Raw genomic sequence first — 24,686 nt, 5'->3', positions numbered from 1 at the left:
TTTAAGGGCCACACCTCTGGGGATCTCCACCTCTAGCCTTGGATCTGGTCAGGCCAGGGCAGCACCCCCCAACACTGCCCCCCAACGCTGCCCCTGGGGGTTGGTCTTTTCCATCCAACTCTCAAATCTGGCAGGGGTGGCTACAAAATTGCCCTTTTGCACAGTTCAGGACTTAACCACCCCACCTCAGCCTTCCTCCCTGGGGTCCCTGAATGAGAGAGAGAAAGAGGTAGGTGGGATCCCCCAGCTGGTGTCAGCAATGGCTCATCTATGCTGCAGTTGAGGCTGGTGTGAGGGGAGCCTGTCAAGCATATGAACAGTGGCAGACGGGAAGCTGAGAACGAGTATCTACAGAGCAGCATCTGAGAAACTTCAGTTAGGATTTAGGGCCCAGGAAAACCTGACTCCCTAAAAGAGCCAGAAGTTTTTCTCCTTCATAACATACACAACATACATGTATATGTATGTATGTAATGGACCATTTCCCTTTTTGCCCTGTCTACCAGGAAGCTCAGAAATCATATTTACCCTCATAGCTAATACATCTGTTTCTCCCATTTTTACCTTTGGTATCACATTCTATTTTCCTACCCTTATTATTTGCAAAACTGCTTCAAATATTTCCTATAGAGATGGGGCAGACATAAAGAAATCCAATGAATATTCACACAGCATTTCTTATCAGCAAACCTCTCTGAAGGTCACTGCCAGAGCCCAGCTCTGTCCACAGCTCCAAGCATGAACGAAGTGTCCTCACTATTTTCTTTAGAGACCATTGTGCTGCCCGACAGGACTGAGACAGCCCAGGGGAGTGGTCAGGGCTGGGCTACATTTGCAAGTCCTCTTTCTGGGTCTGTCAGTGACCTTGGACCGAGCTCCAGCCCTGCCCCACCCCACCCCCAGGCCCATTCTTCATTAACGACTCTGAAGCCTTGATTTGCAGGTTCCTCCAAGGCCCGTTTCAGGCCACTCTATCCTGTGGGGTGGGGAGTGCAGAGGGGGGGGGAAGAAGGATCTGACCTTACCAGACCCATCCCTATGCTCCCACCCGGTCTCCCCCCTCACCCGGGGCCCAAATAACCAGGCCACACACCAGGTTTCAAGTATCTGTCTCTTCCTTTCACTCTCTCAAAAGAAAAAATAAATAAATTGCAGAAGGCGGCAGCATTTCCAGTCTTCCCCTGGCTCCCAGACACCCTACCCCCAACCCTGCCCCCCCCACATTCCCGCTCCCTAGACCCATCCCTCCCCATTCCCCCAAAAAAAATCCCAGAAAAAAAAAAAAAAAAAAAAAAAGCCACAGTTAGACCTTCCACTCATGCAAACCGGCAAAGAAAAAAGGTGGGGGGCATGTAGAAAGCAGGGGGCTCACAGTGGAGTCCCCCTACTTATCCCCCCAAAAACCACCTTTGAGAAGAAAAAAAATGGAAAAAAATAAATGAGAAATCACGGGACAGGGGGAGTTATGATGGGGGCAGGGATGACCCCAGACCCTGCCTCGGGAGAGCGCGGAGGCCTGTAGCCCTGCATCCCTGCAGCGGGGTGCTCCTTGAGGGGGGCCCTGACTTCCGCAATGTGTGTGGGAGAAGATGGGGGAAGGCAGGTGGCCCCTGGTGGGTCTGTGTGTGCGTTGGGGGCGGGCAGGGGCGAGGGGTCCTAAGGAGCTAGGGCTCGGGATCAGGAGCCCAGGGCTCCCCCCCAGACCCCAGGTTCCTGGGGTTCAGGAGTCCAGTTCTGGGGTGCGGGGATACATGCAGAGGAGTGTCCCCCCTCCAATGGGCTGGATCCAGTTAGAAAGGAAATAAATAAGAAGGGGTGGGAGGGAGGCTGGAGGTGCGAAGGGCGTGGGCAATTCAGTCCAGACCAAGGGCCTGGGTGATGGAGGCGGGGCGAGTCCAGGCCAAGCCAGGGCAGGAATCAGAGTCTCTCTCGGGCTGGGACCCAGATGTAGGGGCCTGAGAGGTCCTCGATGACGCGCTTCACCTTGTGGTAGATCTCCTCAAAGCTGTCTCCCTCCACGATGGCTGGGGATAGGGGGGGAGCAGGGAGTCAGGCCCAGAGGGACACCTTTTTCTAATTCTCCTATCCACGTGCCGCGGGGCTGCACCCACCCAAAGGGGACACCTCTCTCTAAACCACCCACCCAGTGGGGGCCCCCTCTTTGAATCTGAACCAAAGGTGCCTTGTGTGCACCTCACCTGAGAAGCACTCTGTGAATTCCTGCTCCAGCTTGGTGGCTCTGTCGAAGGCTTTGCGGGCTTGCTCCTCTGTGATCCGCTTATTAATCTCTCTGTGGACAGTGAGAGACACACAGACCTGAGGGTGGGTCCTGCCCCACCTTTTATCTCCTCCATCCAGAGCTGTGAGGTCGCAACCAGTATTTTCTCATCTGGAGCACGAAGCAAATAATACAATTCCTGGGCTTCCCTGGTGGCGCAGTGGTTGAGAGTCCGCCTGCCTATGCAGGCGACACGGGTTCGTGCCCCGGTCCGGGAAGATCCCAAATGACGCGGAGCAGCTAGGCCCGTGAGCCATGGCCGCTGAGCCTGCGTGTCCGCAACGGGAGAGGCCACAACACTGAGAGGCCCGCGTACCGCAAAAAACAACAACAACCAAAAAAAAAAAAAAAAAACAATTCCCAATATCCTCTGGGGCCACAGACGGGCCCCCTCCCCATGACCCACCCCAGCCGGGTGTGGCCACTCCAGGGACCTCTCCAGAGCCTCATCCTTCCAGCCGGCAGCCCCAGTGAAGGGATTAAGACCCTAACTCCCGACAGCCCCGAAGCTCTGGCTCGGCCTAGAAGGTGTATACCCCCAGGGGTTGCTGGGAGTTGTAGTCCTGCCTAGCCCGGGGCAGGAGAAAAGGAAAGAGGCCTGGGAGTCCCGGTATCCTCTGGGTTCCAGCTCTAGGTGCAGATTTCCCTCAAGGGCTGCCGGAGCTGCTGTCTAGGGTTCTGAGGGGACAGTTCAACACAGAGGCCTTCTGAGGCCCAGAGCCACAGGTGTGGGCGAGCAGAGGGGAAGCCCCCCGGGACCATACTCACAGCACATTCTCCAGGGAGCGGGGGCGGATGAAGATGGCGATAGGGTGCAGGTGGGCCGCCTGCAGCCGCCGCACGGCATTGGCCGAGACATCGAGGATGCAGTGCTTCCCCTGAGGGCGGGCAGGGGGGGTGGAGGCGGACCAGCAGGTGGCGGGAAAGGACACAGGTGCCAGGACAGGACACAGTTCATGGAAAGGTAGGGAACGGGGGATTGACCGAAAGGGAAAAGACATGGATGTCGAAAGACACGTGGACAAAGAGAGTTGAGGCAGGAAAGGTATGGATAGACAGAATGAAAGACAGAGAGAAAAAGGCGAGGGGCAGACGGAGGGCAAGGGAGGGGTCAGCACAGGAGGGAGGGAGTGGGGGGAAGGAGGGAGGTGTGAGGAACCAAAAGATGGGGCAGAGCAAGGCGGGGCGGGGGGGTCGCGAGAAGCAAAGAAAAAGGAGAAAGGAAGTAGGATAGAGGGAGGAGGGAGGGGAGGAAGTAGGATAGAGGGAGGAGGGAGGGGAGGACGGACAGAGGACAGACAGATGGAAGGAACAAGGAGAGACAGATGGGAGGGAGGAGAGGCAGATGGAGAAAGGAGCCATGGAGGGAGAGGGCAGGGTGGGGGCAGCAGGGAGAAGGTGGGGGCAGAGGAGTGGGAGGGGAGAGAGGAGAGGGCCAAAGGGGAGCCGGCAGAAGGGAGGGACCGAGTGGGGGGAGGACGAGCCACCAAGGGCAAGGCCGCAGGAAGAGAGGTGAAATGGGGCAAGGAGGAGGGCAGGGGAGGAGAGGGGACAGATGGCAGAGCAGAGTTTGGGGTCAGGGACCAAGGGAGGGAGGGAGGCAGGGAGAGCGGGGCACCAGAGAGCAGGCAGGCAGAGTTGCCCAAGAGGAGCAGGAGGTGGAGAAGCGGAGTGGAGACCCAGCAGGGAAGAGACAGAGAGAGAGCGCGTTAGAGAGCTAAAGGAAGGCCACGGGGGGCGGGCAGGAGGACGGCGCCGCGGCTCCTACCTGTTCGGCCACCTCGCGCACGGACTGGACGCTGGTTCCATACAGGTGGCTGTTGTACTGGCCGGCCTCAATGAACTTGTGCGCCTGGATGTCCTTCTCCATTTTCTCCCGGGATGACACGAAGTGGTAATCCCGGCCATCTATCTCATACTCCCGCTTGGGCCGTGTCGTATCTGCCAGGAGGTCACCCCACCACCCAAAGATCTAACCACCATCCCTCTAGCTTAAACCCTGCCTACAGTGAACCCCCGCCCCCGCCAGGGTGCCCAGCCAGTCCTTCAGGAAAGGGGGCAGCTGGGGAGACTTCCTTAGCAACCCCGGGTCCTCCAAGTCCCCGGCCTGGAAAGGGCACCATGGAACATGAGGGTGGCTGAGAAGCACCCTTCTCTGAGAACCCGTGTGTCCGGCTGCATCCCAATGCCCGGAAGCGGCTCTGCCTGTGTGACCGCTTGGGCCCCCCCACCCATTCCAAGGCCCCGGCACTCACGGGGAACACAGGATCCAAACTTGTCGGGGAACTCGGAGAGGAGATCATCATTGGCACGGTCCTTGGTGGGCCCGAGGATGATGATGGGGCGAGCGTAGTGCACTGAGGAGAGAGTGCGGGGTCAGGTGAGGAGCAGAGAAGGGAGCGGGGGTGGCTGGGCCAGGTCACACAGCCAGACCTCACCTTCCATCTGTGTCACCGTCTCGTAGCTCAGGACCGAGTCTTCTCGACCTAGTGGGAGGCAGGGCGTCGGCAAGGGGGCTCTGATGCAGGGGACCTGGGGCCCTGTGCTGCCGCCCTGAGGACTCAAGCGAGGCTCAGGGCCCCTCTCACCTCAGGTCTTCCCAAACTGACCCTACGTACCCTGTGATCCAGAGCTGGAGCCCCAATCCTAGGAAGAAAGAGCAGGCCATGCGATCGGTCAAGAGTCCAGGCCCACGAGCCCCCCACTCTTCCACCCAAGCTCACGGCCTCCTCTACCTACCTTGGCCTTTAACCTTGACCACTCCCGTCGCTCAACCCTGTGGGATACATGGAGGGATGGTGGGGGGGCGTGTAGGGAAATGCTCATGAGGAGCCCGATGGCCTCACCCCGGGCCAGCTGAGAACCCCATCTCTCAGCAGCCCCTGGGCCCCGTGCTCCTAAATGAGGCGTTTGCCAGAAGTGCTCTTGTGAGTCATGGTGCTGCTGGGAAGGCCCAGCAGACGGATTCCCAAGGAGTCAGTAGGCAGACCCATGTCCTCCCTACTGGCTGCCCAGCCTGGGGACCTTGGGAGCGCCAGTGTCTGGCGCAGGAAGGCTCACCGCCGTTTGCTGGGGATAAAGCCGATGTCATCAGTCTCGCTGTCAGAGTGGACCCGCCGCGCCTGCCACCACTCCTCGTCACTGGCGTCGATGACATGCAGCACATCCCCAAAGCGGAAGCTCAGAGCCTGGCTCAGGAAGCCACAGTCCTTGGTCTTGTCATAGTCAAACAGGGCCCTGGAGGGCAGGCGGCCTTTGGTCAGAGCCTGGTGAGGACTCCGTCCCCCAGGACCCAACCTGGAGGTTCTGCCCCAGGGTCTAGAGACGAGCACAGGTGCCATGGATTCTGAGAAACCCTAGAACTGTGTGGGGACCAAAAGCTCTCCCAAAACTCATGATCACCATAACTATGAACTGTCATTCAGTCCACACCATGTCAGGGATCAGACAGGCTATGGATTCAGTGCAATTTCTAGAGTAAGATCTAGAACGGCACCCTCCCAAGAAAGCAGTTGCAGTATGCACACACGTCACAGTCACAGGGGTAGCGCGGACCCGAACTCGTAAGGGAAAGAAAAAAAGATCACTCTCTGCAAACTCCGGTTGCCCTCAGCAGTATGAAACTCCCCTGAGGTCAGGACAAGGGGAGGAGTGACCGCAGAGATGGCAGAGATGTCGAGCAGATCACTGGGGCTAGAAAGATGGGAAGGGACCCCAGGATTGCCCGGCATCACCTGGGAGTCAGAACTGACCAGCCCTGGGAGCCAGCTGAAGCCTGCAGGGAGGAAAGGGCCAGACGAGGCTCCGGTTGGAGCCGGGTATCTGGGCGGATGGAGGTGCCATTCAGGGAGAGAGAACACTGGGTGGGACAGACAGCACGAGCGCACGGGAGAAAGAGGTGAGCTCACAGTTTGGGACATGTTGCGTGTGAATGCCTGTGGGACATCCCCATGGACGTGTCCAGAAAGCAGATGGCCAGAACTGCAGGTCTAGACCTCGAGGAAGAGGTCAGGCCAGAGCTGACAGCTCTGAGAGACATCTGCAGAGCGAGTGGCAGGTGAGGCCATGGGAGTGGACGGGCCCCCAAAGGGAGAGAAGGGAAAAAGCATCAGACACAGCGCCTAGGCCTGCGGAGAACGAGAAAGAGGAGCCAATGGGAGAAGGAGCCCCAAGAAGGTAGCAAAACGCCACCGGAGAGATGGGGACAGACTGGAGAGAGCGGTGGTCCACCTCCCCTAGACTGCATTATCCCACGGGGCTGGGCAGCCTGCAGCAATATATTCCAAAAGCCGAGAGGCCCCCTGCTCTGCCAGGCATTACCCTTTGAGTTACCAGATTGTGGGACAGCTGGGGGTACCAGGGGAGGTGCCAGGGTGACCGGGGCTAGGGGCAGTAGGGATCATAGGGACTACTTCACAATGCTAACCTGTGCGGGAATGCCAGCTGAGCGTCGCCAGCTGAGTGTCGGCCGGCAGGGGTGGGGGGAACGGGGGGCCAGCAGGGTTGAGGGGGAAAGCTGGCTGGGGGACGAGGGGCACAGGAGGACTTGGAGCCCAGCCCGGGAAGCGTCCGACCTGATGTAGAAACCCCTTTTGGGATTGCTTCGCAGGGAGGCAGTCCCTGAGCCCAGGCTGCTGTTCATGAGCTGTTCCCGAAGGTCGTGGATCTTGGCCTCGAACCGGCTGTACTCTGAGGAAAGACAAGAAGGTTCCTGAGCTCGGGCGCCATACTACCGCCACCCTCCCTCGCCCCCTGCTGAAGCCAGGAGCCGAGGAGACAGAGAGCTGAGCCCACGAGAAGGCGCGCTTCAGGCCCGATACCTTCCGGTTTATACTGAGCAATGATCGTGACTGTCTGGCCCGCGTTCTTCAGGGCAATGGCAGCCTGCTCATGGCTGGCGTTGCGGAGGTCAACACCATTGACCTAGAGAGAGCAGGAGAGGCTGAGTCACTGGAGATGCAGGCCAGGCTCCAGCCTACAGGGCTCTGCCCTCAGGGGAGGGGGTGGTCCGGGCAAGGGCTGGCCTTCCCTCACCGAGAGGATCTGGTCCCCCTTCCGCAGCTCCCCACTGAGGTCCGCAGGGCCCCCGGCCAGGATGAAGGAGATGAAGATGCCTTCACCGTCCTCGCCACCCACGATGTTGAAGCCCAGGCCCGTGGATCCCCGGTGGATCACGATCCGCCTCGGTTCTCGGGGGATGTCTTCCTCCCCGAGCAGGTCCTTGGCCACTGGGGAGTAGCGCCGAGGGGAGGTGGGGGTCATGGCTGTGGGGTAGTCAGTGCCCAGGTAGCTGCTATGACTGATCTCGTTGTCCAGGTGCTGGGAATAGGCTGGGGGAAGACGTGGGCGAAAGGATGAGATGGAAGTACATGGAAGAAGACAGCGCCCACCACCCCACCTCCTCCCTAGGGAATCAGCAGAGCCAGACTCAGGGAAAGGGGAAGTCACTGTGCCAGAGGAACAAGGCTGGGGTGGCAAAGGGGGCGTCAGGTCACAGCAATGTCAGGGGCAGGAATTCACAGGTGACGTAGCGGTTGGTGCTCCTAGGGGACAGTGGATCTTAAGGGTACGTGACCTCGGTATGGCAGGGATCACGGAGCCAAGGAGAATATTAATACCGGGCTTTGGGGTTTTTCGTTTGGTTGTAGCATCTCTCAAATCCCTTCATCTATGAAATTCCTCTCCCTTTCCCCCCCCCCGCCTTGGCCATTCATTTGTTGAAAAAACTAGGGCATTGTCTAGCAGAATTTCCCACATTCTACTAGGGAAATTCTAATAGGTAAATCACTGCTTGCATCCCTGTCCCTGGGGTGTTAACCTGCGCCTCTGCCCTGTATTTCCTGTACACTGGTCATCCGAAAAGAGACTCAAGTTCACTTTTTGGCAAGAATATTTCATAGGTGGTGCCGCGTACTTTCTGCATTATGACAGGATGCAGTAATGTCCGGTTGCCTTTTCTTAGGTAAGACAAATCTGTAGGTTCAGGTATTGTCAACCTGATCCATACATTATAAAGCTCCCCATCAGGCTTTCACCTAAGAGTTTTAGCAGCCACTGATGGTCGATGCCTGGTCCTCACAGTTCACTGGGGACAGCAAAACAGCGCTGATATTCTGTGTTTGTTTGTGGTTTCTTTTTGAGGGAGGAACATTTATTAGTGAGAATTCGTCTGTAAAAGAGAACGTTCCTGGGCTTCCCTGGTGGCGCAGTGGTTAAGAATCCGCCTGCCAATGCAGGGGACACAGGTTCGAGCCCTGGTCCGGGAACATCCCACATGCCATGGAGCAACTAAGCCTGTGCGCCACAACTACTGAACCTGCGCTCTAAAGCCCGCGAGCCACAACTACGGAGCCTGCATGCCACAACTACTGAAGCCCGTGTGCCTAGAGCCTGTGCTCTGCAACAAAGAGAAGCCACCACAACGAGAAGCCCGCGCACCGCAAAGAGTAGCCCCCGCTCGTTGCAACTAGAGAAAGCCCGCGCGCAGCAACGAAGACCCAATGCAGCCCAAAAATAAATAAATAAATAGATTAAAAAAAAAAAAAAAAAAAAAGAACGTTCCCATATCAACCATTTGGTTACTCTAAGGTGCAGTTTGTACAGGAAGGGAGAATAAATGCTTGACTCTTTCCCTTTATTTGCCAGTTTTCAGAATGCATGAGTTCCCTAGCATCCTCTAAAGGTACCCAATTGTTTTGAAGTATCATTATAATCCTGTAGATTTTAACATATCTAATGAGTTTTGGTTGAATGGCCAGTTTCAACTTCTGTGTCTTTGACACGACCCTTTCATATCTTCCTTGCTTTCTAGTATGAAAGATGTTACAAGCTCATCTTGCACATTTCTTGCTCAAGATTTGGAATTGAAAAAAAAAAAAAAGATTTGGAATTGGCCCTTTCTCCAAGGAGCCAAGGTTCCTTTTGGTAGGTTATGGTGTTTAGAAACAAGACCACGTGATTTTAATATTGTCTTACAGTATGATTTCAGATTTGGACGGAGCAGTCACATCTCGTTATTCTTTTCCAAAAATTTCTTAGCTATTCTCCCAAATGTATTTTTCCAGTTGGGGGTAGGGGGGACATTAAAATTCTGATGAGGACTACGTAAAATGTAGAGATTAACTTGGAGAAGATTGAGATATTTAGCATATTATGTTTTTTGCGTCAGGAAGCACGATGTGACTCTCCAATTCTTCAGTCTTCTTTTATGTCCTTCAGTAAAGTTTCATCATTTTCTTCATGTAAATCTTACACACTTCTTGTCAAGCCTATTTTTCTACAAATTTTATAGAGCTTTTCTCCTATGGCAAAAGGGATCTTTTTACCCATTACATTTTATGGCCACTTTCTTAACCCTACATATTATTTCTAAGTTCTTCGGTTAATTCACTTAGATTTTAATCTAGATAGACAAAAGTATAATTTACAAATAAGGATAAGTTTGTTTCTCCCCTTTCAAATGTAAGTAACATCTATTCATTCTTTTTCTCTTGCTACACTGCCTGAAGGCTCTAAAGCAGTGATTCTCAAGCAGGGGAATTTCGCCTCCCAGGGGACATTTGGCAGCATCTCAAGACATTCTTGGTTGTTCTCACTGGTGGGGAGGGGAACCATTTCATCTGACAGACAGAGGCCAGGGCTGCTGTTAAACATCCTACAGGGCACAGAACAACCCCCTACAACAAAGAATGTCAACAGTCCCAACACTGAGAAACTCCGCTCTAAAGCAATGTGGAATAAGAGTAGCAGGAAGAGGCATCCTTGCCTAGTTCCTAACTTAATGTACACACTGCTAGGATTTTATCATTAGAATGCGTTCATTGTTAGTTTTTGATAGCTATTCTTCAATCACGTTAAGGAAAATTCTTCTGTTCCTAGTATACTAAGTTTCCCTCCAAAAATAGGATGATGGATTTCATCAAATGCCTTTTCCATATCTATTTGAAATGAACTTACCCTTTTTCTCCCTTAACTTTTTAATACAATAAATCATACTGAGAGGTTTCATAATATGAACCACCTTTAATTCCCTGAAACAAACCCTACTTTGTGACAATGTTATTCCCTTAATATACTGCTGTGTTTGTTGTGCAACTGTGTTTTTAGATACTTTTACATCTCTGTTCAGAAGCAAAATTGGCCTATACTTTCCTTCTTCTTCCTCCTTTTTTTTTTTTTTGCCACACCGCACGGCTTGCAGGATCTTAGTTCTGCCACCAGGGATTGAAGCCAGGCCACGGCAGTGAAAGCCCAAAATCCTAACCATTAGGTCACCAGGGAACTCCCTACTTTCCTTCTTTTATATAATCTTTGTGACCATTTTCAAATGCCCTCATAAAATGAAATGTGAGACATTTTATCTTTTCTTATATTCAAAAAGAGCATAAGAATTATCTACTCCATGAGGATTTGATAAAATTAGCCATAAAACCATCTGGGCATTGTGCCCTCTGCGGGAGGAACTATTGACAATCTTTTCTAGTTCTTTGATGGTGACCGATTTTCCATCTATTCTCCAACCACAGGAAGTGACAGAGGTTGTGGCCAGTTCAGGGGAAATATCTGAAGAGGAATGGTCACCAGGGATGTCATGGGGTGACTGAGATGGGGCATGGGCAGCTCTGGGGTTTGGAGGGCTCTCACAGGTTGTGATGTCTGGGGGAGCATAGCTGTCACTCAGGTAGGCATTGCTGGGCTTGGCCACCTTTAGGTAGACAACATCATACGTGTTCTTCAGGGCTGCCACGGCATCCTCATGCATGACGTCCTCCAGCCCCACACTGTTGACCTAGGGTCAAGGGAAGCAGAGCTCAGACAGAACCAAAAACATCCTCAAGACGGATGCACTGAGGGTGAGCCGATAAGGAAGCCTGGGCCTGCTCAGGACCAGTAGGCAAGACCTAAGTGTGGGCTAGAAAAGTGACGGGGGTCCTCACCGCCAGGATCTTGTCTCCAATCTGCAACCTCCCATCCTTGTGGGCAGCACCCCCTTCGATAATCTTGGTTACATAGATGCTATTATCTCCAGGGATGTGCTGGTTCCCTACACCTCCAGCAATGCTGAAGCCAAGACCTAGATAGAAGGGAAGGCAGAGGTGGGTGCCCAGGTACCGGGGGAGCAGGCCTTGGGGCAGCGGACAGTGGGATGGGGGTGGAGACATAACAGGTTACTACCTTTAGGCCCCTTGATGAGCTTGATCTCCATGAGCTTCTCAGCCGGGGGCTTCCGGCGCATGACGTAGAGGCGGACGATGGAGCCTGCCTCTTTGAGGGCCTCCACCGCGGCTGAGTGGGTCACCTCCCGCACGTCCACTTCATTTACAAACAAGATGCTATCGTTGACCCTGAGGGCAGCAAAGTGGGCCTGAGCCAGGAGCTTCCTGCTGCCCTGGCCCTCCCTTTCAAGGGAATCAGCATCCTAACCCCTGTCTCTTCTCCCCACCTGAGACGGCCATCCTGGGCAGCAGCCCCACCAGGAATGATCTTGGTGATGAAAATGGATGGGTCGTCACCGATGTGTGGGTTATCAGTGCCACCTGCGATGCTGAAGCCCAGACCTGAGTTACCCTGGGCAGAAGGAGGGGAAGAGGGTCAGCTCCCCTCACCACCCACTCTAGACAGGGCAAGGGGGTAGGGGAGTGGGTCGGGGAGTTGTGACCAGAGCAGGAAGGGACAGGGTTAAGAGGCTGGCCACAGAGAAAAAACGGGCACAGAGAGAAGTACAGACAGGGAGCGAGGGGGGAGGACCTTGGAGGGAGGAGCCTGCTCACCCTTTCCAGTGTGATCTCCTCGTATTCCATTTCCCCCTCTGTCCCGTTCACCTGCAACTCCAGCACGGGCCAGAAACACAAGAGCAGTGAGACAGACTTCCTACCTGAGAACCTGGCCTTACCCTGGCTGCTGGGACCCAGGCCCTCCCTGTCTCCCTCCTCTCTTCTGTAATGGCCACAAAATCTAAACAACTCACATATCCCGGGGCTTCTAGGGTATCTGTGTTGACAATCACAGGGGGAGAATTGGCCTGTGAGGGGAAAAAGGAGACGAAAAGCTGCCTGAACCTTGGCTCACGAGGGAGCCGGTAACCAAGAGTCCCACCGGCCTGGCTACCTTCTCAGTCTCTGAACACAGCCCGCTCTGCTACCCTTGACTCCCTGAAGGACCCAGCCTCAGTCCGTGTTACATACACACACACATACACATGCTGGACCCAATTCTGCCCAGCCCAGGCCCCCTGCATGTGGAAGGAGGTGTCTGAGAAGGAGGAAGGGAGAGACAGCCAGATAGGGGAGCAGCAGATGGTAAAGGGTTGGGTGGAGGGGCGCCTTGGGGGGGGAAAGCGTCTCACCGGATGTAACACCACAGAGTGTTACATGCCTTATGTGCTACACACAGACACCACAGGACTTATGTCCACTGGGTCCTGCTCCTCCTTCCTGCCCCCATCCCTGTCCCTATCCGCCCACATACACCCAGATACCTTCATAACCCTCCCTCAGATTTGCCTCTCATTTTCACACACATTTGCCCTAAACCCTGGGCCCCGGGAATCCGGGGTTCCCCCAGATGCAGGCCCCACCCTCCCTCTCGCCCACCCACCATTAAATCTACTCCTTCCTCTAGGGACCCTGTTGCCTAGCAACGGTATCTAAGCCCAGCCAAGGCCTGGGGAGACCCACCTCCTGGAGGCCCCGTCGCCAGGACAACAGGAGGGGGCGATGGGGCGTGGCCTAAGGGCAACCAGATTCCCAAAGGCAGAAGGGATCCTCTAGCCCCGCCTTTCCTGACCTGGGCCCCGCCCCCTCCCCCCCACCGCCGCGTTAGCCCGGCAGAAATAAGTCCAGGCTGAGGATTGAGGGCGCAGCGCACCCTGAATAACTTCCTTTCCTCCCTCCCGTACGCCCCTCACCCTATGCAGTGCAAAGAACATCAGGAAAGGGGAGTGGTGAAAGACATCCGGGTCCTATCCTCTCATCTATTCTCCGCCCGCCCACCACTTCATCCGGGAAAGGGTTAAAGTGGGGTGTGCCCAGGTCCCTGACGTCAGTCGCCTCGACGCAGCAGGGTCTCTAGATTCCAGGGCGGAGCCCGCTTTAGGCCGGTCCTAGGGGCTTCCCCAATTGCCTGGGCAACCGAAGCCACGTTTCCATGGCAATGGGGGAAGGCGGCCAAAAGCCTCCTTCCGGGGTCCCCAACCTATCTCCTCCTTAAACAAGTATTTATTTGGAGCCTACCAAGCGCGAGGCACCCATCACGGATTCCCCAGACTCCTCGCTCTCTCCTTCCAAAGGGGTCCCTCCTCTCTCCTACTGCTATTTGTCCATACTACACATTTTCAAGCTCTATAGTTGATTTCATATCCATAAATCTATTAACACCATCCTCCGACCCTTCAAATCTCAGCAGATGCTAACTGTCCAACCAATAGCCACCGACTGCCCAACTCTCATCCGCGCGTCCGTCCTCCATCCCACAGCCTGTCCTCAATCGCCGTCCCCATCCTTCTAGAATTTCCTTTCCCAGGCCCCATCTTGCATCCACAACTACCTTCATCTGTGTCCCCTCCCTCTCTCTACCCCACCCGATAACCTCCATCTACATCTCTGCCCCACCCTTCAATTCGCGTCTTCCATTCTCCATCCGCTTCCCTGTCCACTTCCCTGTCCGCATCCTCCCATCCGGACCCATCCCTTATCAGTCTCCTGCTCTTATCCGCCACCTTAATTTCTGATTCCCCAGAGAGATCAGCACCACCCTCCCTTAGTTCATCCTCAAACCCTCAAGATTCTATGACCAAATCACAATTCTTCATTCTCAACCCATTCCCCCTCTCCTCTGAAAATTGAGGCTTCTCCTGTCCCCCAGCTCAGGCCTTGTCGTGGGACCTCCCTCCCACACTCATGGCCTCCAGCACTCTCTCCTTCCACTTCCCTCTGCTTCCTGGGCTCAGATTCCAAATCTCCCTAGTTCTGTACTAACTACCACCTTCTCTCCTCTTCTCCTTCCCCAGGGACTTAATGGCCCCATCTTGGGGGAAAAAAAGCATCTCTAGTCTTCTTCACTCCTTGCAGCCCCCAGAGTTTCACAGGAATCCTCTGCACCATCTCCTCATCTCCAGAGCCTTCCTTTCCTTCCTCTCAATCAGCTCGACCTGCTGCCCTGATTTCACAGTCTCATCCTTGTCTGTCTCCTGGCCCAGGACCTCTTACCCTTCTGTTGCCTCTCCACTTTGCTACCTGCCTGAGAACAGTCTTTTTCTCCCTCTCCAATTCCTCTCCTACCACATCCTTCTCACCCCAGAACCTACTGCTGCCCCCTCTCTGCCTCCTCATCTCTAGGCTCAGAAACCTCCTCACCATCTTCTTGGTGAAATGTCAACAACCCCCCCTTCCAGGGCATCCCACAAGATCCTAGAATCTCACCCGTGACCCCACAGTGTTCCCCTGAATCTCCCTGCTAGCCTGGTACACTCCATCCTCCCCAGCCTGTGCCCCCAGAAGAGGAGATTGAGGGGGAAGAAGTTGGGATCCGGCTGCCGAGGCAGAAGTCTGATCAGGCCGCAGAGGGCCTGAGCTGGGGATCAGGGAGAGGGAGAAAGAGAGTGCGTGGGAGGAAGAGAGAGACAGCATCTAGAACCAGCCTGCCAGCCAACAGGGAGGGAAAGGCAGCGAGGGGGGTGGCGCACAGGAGGGGTGCAAAGGCCGGGGCAGGGGATGGAGGCAGAAAGGCCCGGGCGACTAGTCTCAGGCCAGACAGATGGAAAGGGCTGGAGAGCCAGGCCCAGAGGCCGGAAGTGGGGGGGAGGAGGCAGCGAAGGGACAAGAGCAAATGAGGGCAGCGCTCTGGCCGCAGAAAATGGAAATGGAGATGGAGGGTGTGAAGGAATGAAGAGGGCTGGGGCGCGAGAGCATCCTGGGGGATGCACACATCTCAACACACGTGCGCACAGACACGCAGACACACACACACACACGCACACACACACACTCCTGTCTGTAAGCCCTACACCCACTCCCAATTGCCTGGCCTCTCTTTCTCCTCTTTGGTAATCAGGTGTTTCCAACGCCCCAAATGCCCCCTCCCTCCCCCGGCCCCAGGAGCCCAAGCCCAGCTCCCCAGCCCCAGCCTCCCCCCACCTACGGCTCACGCCCTACCGGGCCTTGGGGGATGTTGTAGCTCCGAGGCTCCGAGGGCCGCACTGGGGAGGGGGCCGCCTGAGTCTCCTACCTTGAGGGGGGAGAAGTGGGCGTGGCCCACGACCCCTTGGACGGCCTCGAGGTGGGACAAGTTCCTCTCCGCCACGTGCACCAGCTCGGGGGCGTTTACCTGGTTGGGGAGGTGGGCCGGGCTGTGCTCCAGAGGGGGCGTGTCTTCATCTTGGTAGCGGTATTTCTGGGGACGGGGACGGAGGCGTCACAGGGGCCGGCCCAGCGCCTCGGGCTCCAGGCTGCCCGCCCCGGCGCGCCTCCTCTTCCCCCCCCCCCCGCCCCCCCCCGCCCCCCCCCCGCCAGTGCAGTGCGGAAGGCCCTGGGGCCTGGCCAGCTCCTCCCCCTCCCTGTCCTCCAGCCCATTGGCTCCCCTCTCTCCACCTCCCCACATCCCCCTCTCCCGCCAGGGCCTCGGCACCTCTCCTCTCTTCCCAAAGCCCTGCCCCATCCCCCAACTCCTTCAACTCCCAGCCTAGGACCCCCGCCTTCTACCCAGCACACTCCCTCCTCTGGCTTCTGTTTCCTCACCCCTCTCCCAGAGCACCAGCCCCTCTGACACGTGCACCCCCGTTCTCTACATCCATCCCCAGCGTCCTTGCTTTCCTCATCAGCTTCCCCCCATTTCCTCTTTACCTCAATCCCACTGCCTCCTTCCAGTTGCTTCTCCCACTCTGTACCTCACCCCACCCTCCTTGCCTCAGTCTCCCCACTGCAGCCTCTACCCCTGGAGTGAGTGGCTCTCCAGCACCTTGCAGGCCCCAGGCAGGGACCACAGTCAAGCCCTTCGACTAGCCGGTACTTGGCGTCAGCCCCCCTGGCAGGACACAGCTAAACCCGGCCAGCTGGCCTCGCTGGTTCCCAGGTCATCGGCAAAGGGGCCCCAGGAGTCTACCCCGCCTCTACAAACGCCTACAGCCCAGGCAGCTAATCGGATATACTAGAAGGAGAAGGGGGAGAAAGGGGGAGGAACAGAGACAGTAGGGCTCAGAAGGGGGGCAGGAATGGGTGTGAGCTTCCAGGTTTGCTGACTGCGGGAGGAGGTAGAGCCTCAGAATGAATTCCTGGTCTCCCTCCGGCTTCTTGGAGTGAGAGACCCAACCTGACCCCTGACTCCCTTCCTAACTAACCACGTGCCATCTCAAGGGCCTCCCATACTACCTTAATAGGGACATCAGTAAATGAGATTAACTGGGGACCAGAGAGAGGAAAAGGGCAGCTGGAGATAGTGAAGGGCAGTGCCCCTGCCTGGGTCCTCCCACATCTGCCTCTGCTCTCATAGAAGCAAATCCTCCCCAAAACCAGGCTCCATGGCGGAGGGGGAGGCTGCCATATGCAGGGCTCCCTCAGAGACTGGAGAAGACAGAATACACTCCCCAGTACACGTGGGTGAAAAGAGAAGGCAAGATTTCCCTCTCAAAAAAAGTATCTGAGAAACTGAGAGGACCCCAACATTTGGAGGCCAACAGTTACAAGGTCAAACTGGAGGAAACTTATCAAGGTCAATGCCTGATGCTACAGTATGACTGAAAATTCTGAGGATGAGGAACCAAGGCTGAGGATGTAATCCAACTTTGGCCGTGGTTAAGGATGAAGAGAATAGGAAGAAGAAGATGGTACATGGAGATTCTCAAACCCAGGACACACCTTGATACATTTGAAGAGCCTTAAAGAAGGAAAACATGGGGCTTATCAAGGTACACTCTGTTTTCTGGCCTTGGAGAGAGACTTGACTTGGAGACAGTCTCGGAGAGAGAATCCCAAGCTCCCTCCAGGTTTCCGTATCATGAACACCAAAAGTGGAGAAGGGAAGCTAGGGGAAGTATAAGCTAAATAATCCTCCTCAAAGCTGGGCCCTCCTGGATAACAGAATTCGATGAAATGAAAGAGGTTGTCATTCCACACCCTGAAAAGGTGGTCTTCAGCCTGGACAGTGCGAGATCTGAGGGACAGAGCCCCAGAACTGGAGGGGCCAGGGAGAAAGGGAAGAGGCAGCTGTGCCCCCACTTCACAAGGTCCCCAATTCCCTGCATGACACATGAGGCAGGGCCAAGGGTTGCAGCTTCAAGTTTTGGAGTCAGGGGAAGGGTTTGAGCCCAATGCCCCTCCATCTTTATTTACCCCACCTCACACAGAAAATTCCTGAATCTCGATGAAGAACTATCAGGGTGCACATAACGAAAATGGAAGTTTGCAAAGGGACATTTCATTGTTTATTCTAGATAGGAGATGAAAGTAAATTTGTAGCACAGTGAGACTGCAGACACCTCTCCCTGCCTCATCCCCATGGGGGGCGGGGGTGTCTAGGACTGAGGAAAAGGCTCCTCCTGATTGGGAGACAAGGTGAGAGAGATAGGGAACAAGGAAAGGGTACCAAAGTTCCCAGAATGTGGCTGGAGGAGGTTAGGGCCTGTGCTCAGTCCCTGGACATTTTCTAAGTAAATGTAGTAAGGAAAAACCTCTGGAGAGGTGGGGCTGGGAGAGAGTCATTCAGAAACTGCAAACTGGTAGGTGGGGGTCAGGGTCAGCACCTCTCATCCCAGATGACAGGACAACTAAAGCAGGACAGGCAAGAAAGGAGGATCCCCTCTTTTACCATACAGGGACTCAGGGCCGCCGCGGGGCGACAGCTCCAGTGCTATTGGGATCAAGTCTGAACCCCCAATATATTAAGGCATAGGATAAATCAAAAGGCTGGGGGGTGCTGTTATTCTTTCCCCCTTGGCTCCCTCCTCACCGGAGCCCCAGTTACAAGAATGACCTGGAACCCAGCCTTGTACCCCCAGAATAGAGGGGTGTGAGTGAAAGTGGATGATCATAGGAGGGGCGACCCACTGTGCCTGTCCGCGAGACACTACAACCCAGAGACCCCGCCAAGCAGAAGGAAGAGCGACAGCACTTGAAGCTTGCACCCTGAGATTTGGGGGGTCCGGGAAGAGGGGAGCGGGGCCGGAGCCCGTACCGCGGCACGTACCACGCAGAGACACATGGAGGCGAATCTGTTCCGAGCCGACATGGAGAAGGGGAGGGGGACTGAGGGGAAGGGGTGGGTGGGAGAGCAAGGGTCCCAGGGTTGGGGGAGGGGGAGGGGCAGAGGGGCGGGGGCTGCGGCGGCCGCGGCAACTGGAGGCTGCAGCCTGGGGGGGGGGTGAAACGGCGCCTGCGCAGTGCGGGAGAGCGTCACGATGGGAGAGAAGGGGTGAGGGGAGACCCTCTTAGCCATCAACTTCCCTGGTTCCAGCTGTTTCTCTGTGCACTTCACCTTCCACAGTATATTCCTATTCCTTTACAAATAGACTCACTCCTAAAATTTACCAATTTATCGCTCTGGTTCTCTGGGACCCCTTATTCTATCTAATCTCCCACCCCTAAAATCACCAGGCCCTAACTATTACAAAACCTCACTGGACTCTCAGGGTGCAGGGAAGGAAGCAGCTCTTCTCCCTCACTTCAGAAGGACCCCCAAGGGATCTAAACTGCCTCCCACAATCCCCTCCCCCCAACCTCCCCAAAGATTGTTAATGTAGACAACATCCCCACAGATGCCAAGACACCTCCTGTTCTAACCAGCGGGAAAGCCCCACATGATAGCCAGACAACGCTTTCCAAGAGTTGAAGGACCACAGATCCTGTTGTGCCCTCAAATTAATCTACCCTTTAAATCATCCCTATTAAAATTATATCTATTCCCCCAATCCACTGACAGAGACCTTGAAATTAGTGCAATTATTACCCTTGCTCTAATGTAAACACCCAAATAAGCAGTCCTCAAATTTGTTTGGGGTCCCCTGTCCAAATCCTTGAACCTAATGAGATACTCATGAGTTTCTAATATACCGTTCCCCAATACCACCAAATCCCATTTCAGGGAATACGTAATGTAATTTAAAGCTGACCTTCTAAATTCAATTGAAACCTCTTCAGTTTATTACCAAACCTTTAAATTAAGAGATGTTTCCCTATTCCTTTTCTTTCGCCCTTAAATGCATACATTACTCCCTTTTCTGGCTGCCCTCCCCTACATCTCAACATTCCCCCCACCATGATTCTGAATTTTAACTTTGTTGGAAGATTACTCCCAAATATATCTATCTCCCCCACACCCAAGTCTCAAAAAATTTTTACCAAAATAAGATCTGGCCTGCAACTTGCAGTGACCCACAAATCTCCCATAACACCCCAAAATGACTGCCTCAGATGTCTTGCATTTTGTCCCAAACTGAACCTGAAAGCATCTCTTCCAAATATTCTCCCATTGAACGCCCACCTTTCCAACTCTTAAAGCCCAGTGAGCAGTCCCCTAAAATCTGCTTCTCTTGGCTTTTCTAAAATGCCTACATACGGTAGAGAGGACGGACTTCCCTAGAACCTGACCCATGCCCCCTCTCTCCCCGTTGGTTGGAATCTGTTAGATGCGCCCCCGAGATGACCCCCAAGGTCCTAGTTTCATATCTGGATAGAATGCTTGGATCCGGGAGCCAGTGCGGAAAGGGCTGAACTCGAAATTCCTTCTAGAAAAGAAAATGCACAGGCCCTAGCTCTCCACCAGTGGGCGCTGTGGCCCATTAAGACCCTCCCCCATCCCCCATTTCCTTTTTCCCTCCATTTTCCGTTTCCCCGTTGCCTGGCAACGCAGCAATCCAGGACTTTGCTGTCGCCTAGCAACCGTCTCCCTGGAACATAGAGCTGAGGTAGGAGGTTTTGCTCTGATGGAATCCGAACAGGTCTCCATCTTAGGAAAACTGAGACGTCAGATCGCCCAACCCCCGGATTCTCCTTTCCAAAGACCCCCGCGCCCCGCAGTTTCTTAGACAACAAGCCCCTCAAACCCTGTCTCCTTTCGGCACATGGGACCACGTCACGCCCCTGCCAGGTCAGCCCCGCCCTCATTTCGGGCCGGTTACCCAGCCTAAGGCCCCGCCCCTTTCGTTGCCCGCCACCCTTGGTAGAGTAAGCCAGACCCCGCCCACCTGCCTCCAGGAGACCGCGCCTCCGTCCACTTCCCGCCCATTCGCTCCCCCGGCCTCGCCCACACTGCCCCTCCGCCACGCCCCAGTCGGCCAATGAATGAGGCCGTTGGCCACACTGCCCCGCCCCCGGCATCTTAGCTTTGCCCAATAAGGACCACCCGGAGGGTTTAACCGCTTCGCCTCCGGGACTCTGGCCAAATACCCCTGGTCTTTCCCCACTTTCCCCCCTCCCCCACTTGTTCTGCTCCGCCCCCCGCCCCCCTCGCCCGGCCCTCAAGTCCGCCACGCAACTTCAGTCGTCGCCGGTTACCATGGCAACGGCGGCAGCAGCGCGGGGAAAAGGGGGAGGGACGGGGGCGGAGTGGGAGAAAGAGATGCTCAGAGACAAGAGATACAGGCAGAGAGCTAGGCACAGAGTAAGACTAAGTGACAGCTATAAAGGCAGAGTTAGCACAAAGCACAGGACCTGGCACATTGTAGGTATTCAATAAATGATCCTTAAATTACTGCGGCAGAAGTCTAAATATAGGCAATGAAAGATGGAGGACTCAGACGGAGCTGGGAAGCTCAACGACCGCAAAGCATGAGCACCGTCTACCCCACCCAGCATTTTGGGGGGGGACAAGTGCCATGTGCCCCCTGCTGGCTCCTCCGAAGCTAACCCTCCGCTGCCCTGGATAGAGATGAACCACAACTCCCAACAGCCCCACGGGCAGCAACTCGCCAACACCGACGGATCTTGCGCCTCAAGGCCTTATGGGACTTCGAGTCCCCGCCATCCCGAGACTGACAAGTTTTCCGGCCAAGGAACGTGGCAAGCCTGGGTCTCCACACCTCTGTAAAACCACAAAATGCATGATCCTCTCTGCGCAAGACTCCTTCCTTCGGGGATGCTCAACCCTGGGCTCCATCGAAGAAGCAGGATTCTTGAAGGGAAATGAATAAACCCATCCTCCCAGAATAGCTGCCACTGCAGGCAAACCCCTCACCCTTGCTCGTGTATGTGTGTTCACATGTTGGAAGCAGAGCCCACACATTCCAACTGGCTTTCTGTGTACACCTGCACATAAGGGACCATAGCCAGGGAGCCTAAGGCTAAGAGGCAGGCTAAGGGCAGGAGACAGGAGGAACTGAGAATCAGACAGACATTAAAGGAGAGCAGGCCAGAGAAACTGAGGCACAAAAATCCACTGAAACTACAGGGATGGGAGGAAGAAGCAGTATGGGAGAAAGCCCAAAGCCCACAAAATGGGGGATAAGCAAGTAGCCCTGGAGAGGCGGTGGGGGCTTGGACTTAAAGGTCCCCAGCCCCCAGTCTCCTCCATCCATGCTCACACATGCATGACGCATGTGTAGATGCATGTGTATATACATATATGAGTTTGTGGCAAAGAACATGTGTGTCCTCAGCTCCCTCCCCTGAGAATCTGCAGTTCCCACTAAATATAACCCCCTCCCCAGCCTGTGACTCACCCAGACCCCGCCTCCCGGCCCCCACTTCCTGTCCCACCCCCCAACCCCCAGCTGCCTGCCACCCGCCCAAGCCTCCCTCCACACACCAGGCATCCAGCTTTCCAGTCCCAGAGTCTTACAGCCAAGACCTAGGTATTCTGCATCCCACCAGAAGCTTGCTAGTGCTCCCCATCCAAGACCTCCTGCACTTGCCAGGCTCCAACCACAGGGACATCCTTGTACAGATCTTCACTGCTGCCAGCCTGGCCTTTCCCCTACACCTTCTCACCCCAGTAACCTTAGATCCAGGTGTCTTCCCCCACCTTGATCCCAAGTGTCAGGGGTAACAGGAATATTCCCCTCCATCTGCTCTTCTCCCTCCTTCTCAACCAGGGGTAGATTCAGTGTGGGAGGAAACGGGGATGTTGGGCACCTTCCTGGGCCACCCCCAAATTGTGCACCATGCACCTGGTGCCCCTCCTCAAATCCCCTCTCCCCAAACCTCTCATCCTCCTCCTCAGAAGCTGGCAACCTCAGCTGCTGCAACCTTCTACCTCCCAAGGGAATACCCCAAATCCTAACCTCACCTGGTCCATTCCCTCAGGTGATCCTATGTCAGGCCCCAGCTCTCTGACAACTCCCAAGTATCCCCATTCCACATGATCGAACCCTAAATTGACAGTTCCCTCAAATTGAGAGCGCCCCCAAATGTATCAGCCATGAGACGCTTCTTTTATAGCCTGAAGGCCCACCCCTTCCCTGCCAGCTGACACCCCCAGACCAGTCAGGTACTCACAACCAGTAACCTTCTACCCTCAAGCCAGGAGCCCTGTGAAATTGGGCAAGGCACCTGGAAGCCAGCTTGTCCTCCAAGAGGGAAGAGGTCCCCCCCGCCATGCAGTCCACCTTCTAACATACAGCAAGCAGGACTCCCATGTGAGCCAGGCTTCTCCTTAAATAAGTCTCCCTCAAACATCATTGGTGAACCTCAAAATCCACCAGATCCCCCAAGTCACAGAATACCCCCAATTTTCCATTTCCCTCAAAGGGCTCACTCCAGGGGGCACCTGTGGCCAAACCCAGCATTTTCTCAGATGTGAACCCCCCAAACTAAATTATGACCCCCGCAGATACATCTTCTGATGCTCTCACCCCAGGGCCCCCAGCCGCGGATTAGGCCTGACTAACCCCTCCCCACGAACTCATACCCTCCCCCCAGTTTATAGGTCCCCCCTCATGCTTACCTTGGTTGTCACTATACAGAGACAGTCCATGTTGGGGGGCCTGGCCGCGGCGGCGGGTAAGGGGCTCTGACTTCATCGGAGTTTCGTTCCTCCCCTCCGTGGGTTCTCACCCCTCCCCCCTCCGCACCCCACTTTTGCAGGGGGGGCCAGGATGGGGGGAGGGGTGAGAGGGGAAAGAGGGGGTTGGAGAAGGGAAGGGTAGGGGAGCGTGGGAGGGAGGGGAAGGGGGCCCTAAAAAGGGGTCCCCAATGGAGGGGAGGGGGCTTAGGGAGCACACCCCGATTCTCAGGAGGGGCGGGGGCACCGGGGGCTGGCAGCCCCGGAGTTCGGGGGCTGGGGCATGAGCTGAGGTGGGGGAGGGGAACTGGATTTCGGGGAGCCCCGGGGTAAGGGGGGGTCTTGCCTAACGGCCAGGGGCTAGGGGCCGTGGCGGGGGAGTGGGGTGGGGGGGGTCGGAGGCGGCAGCGGCCGAGGGAGCCGTGGAGCCGAGGAGGGAAGGGGAGAGAGGAGGAGAGAGGAAGCAGGGGGAGGGAGGGAGGGAGGGAGCGAGGAGCGAGAAGGGGGGGGGGGGTGCCTTGGCAGAGTTAACTGCTTCCGCGCTGGCAGGAACCCGGATAATGGGAAAGGAGAAGGAAGCAGGAGCCCAGAGGCCCTGAGGCAAACATGGAGTCTCGGCCAGCCACCAGGCGGGAGTTCATTTCTCAGACGAGGAGGCACACACAGATGGGCTGGGAGCACCCGGGGTTGTTGAGATACTGGAGAAAGGCCATGGTAGGGGGTAGGGAGTGAAGGAGGGGCTGGCAGGAGGGAATCCCTGGGGGCCTAGTGCTCCCTCAGGATTCACAGGAGGAAGCCTGAAAAGTGACTGCGTCCTAGACTCTTTAGTGCCTGAAACTGGGGCAGGTAAAGAAGAGTGGGAAGCAAGAGGGCGAAGGGGCTACAGGACGGGAAAGAGTGCATTCTCCTTGCCCCTGACTCAGGATGTTGTCCCCAGGGCCCCCAAGTCTCAGGTTCATATTCGCAGTACTTTGGTCCCCCTCCAGCCCTGCCTGCTCCCTCGGGAAGTCAGGCCCCCACCCTCACCCCTTTACCTGACTCTCTGAGATGGAAGCCTCGTAATAGTCCAGGATGTCTGTCACAGGAACAGAGCTGAGTTAGCTCTCCCCCCACCCCCCCACCCCATCCCCCCACCTCCCTGGCTGCCCCTGCCATCACCTCTCCTCCACCTGCCTGGTAAGGACAGAGGAACTCCTCTAGCCAAGGCTGGTGGACTGGATGCTGACGGATGACCCCTGCCCGGGGCTCCTGCTTGTACCAAATGATCTCCAGGCTCCGAACCAGCCCCCAAGTTCAGTAATTGCCCTCACAGGCACAGGCCAGCCCTTTCCACCACCGCCCCCCAGAAAACTGGGGCGACTCACCCAGCAAGGCCTGGAAGAGGTCACTGTGCAGCACCGTGAGGAGAGGGGGTGCCCATCGCAATAGTGGGGGGGCCAGGAGCCAGAGGACTGACCTGGGAGCTGGTGAAATGCAAGTGAGG

The 24,686-nt window shown here is 55.7% G+C and overlaps 1 protein-coding gene across 5 annotated transcripts; it reads right to left on the bottom strand.

The window, feature by feature from the left end:
• Positions 1–890: 890 nt before the first annotated feature.
• On the bottom strand, positions 891–23,300 carry LOC111185662 (disks large homolog 4). Of its 5 annotated transcripts, none has more exons than XM_089899866.1 (20): positions 23,147–23,298; positions 15,503–15,667; positions 12,246–12,299; positions 12,049–12,108; positions 11,721–11,845; positions 11,453–11,622; positions 11,215–11,351; positions 10,922–11,066; positions 7,313–7,608; positions 7,099–7,201; positions 6,853–6,967; positions 5,339–5,515; positions 5,018–5,054; positions 4,897–4,924; positions 4,717–4,764; positions 4,534–4,635; positions 4,047–4,219; positions 3,047–3,156; positions 2,199–2,290; positions 891–2,024 (listed from the first exon to the last, which is right to left on the bottom strand). In XM_089899866.1, the coding sequence occupies exons 1-20, from the start codon at positions 23,174–23,176 to the stop codon at positions 1,918–1,920; spliced, it is 2,274 nt and encodes a 757-aa protein (XP_089755992.1). In that variant the 5' UTR covers positions 23,177–23,298; the 3' UTR covers positions 891–1,917. The 5 variants fall into 5 exon arrangements, 4 of the variants coding, with proteins under 4 accessions (XP_089755992.1, XP_089755993.1, XP_022451134.1 ...); XM_089899867.1 differs by having other exon boundaries at positions 12,049–12,099; XM_022595426.3 differs by having other exon boundaries at positions 893–2,024; positions 12,049–12,099; positions 15,602–15,667; positions 23,147–23,295.
• Between the last annotated feature and the right edge of the window lie 1,386 nt (positions 23,301–24,686).

The sequence above is a fragment of the Delphinapterus leucas genome, chromosome 19, assembly GCF_059928025.1.
Source record: "Delphinapterus leucas isolate spDelLeu-1000000601 "Yukka" chromosome 19, BTC_Dleu_Yukka2, whole genome shotgun sequence".
Lineage (NCBI taxonomy): Eukaryota > Metazoa > Chordata > Mammalia > Artiodactyla > Monodontidae > Delphinapterus > Delphinapterus leucas.
The sequence above is the reverse complement of the archived record's forward strand: the minus strand, read 5'-3'. Positions and strand labels throughout refer to the sequence as shown.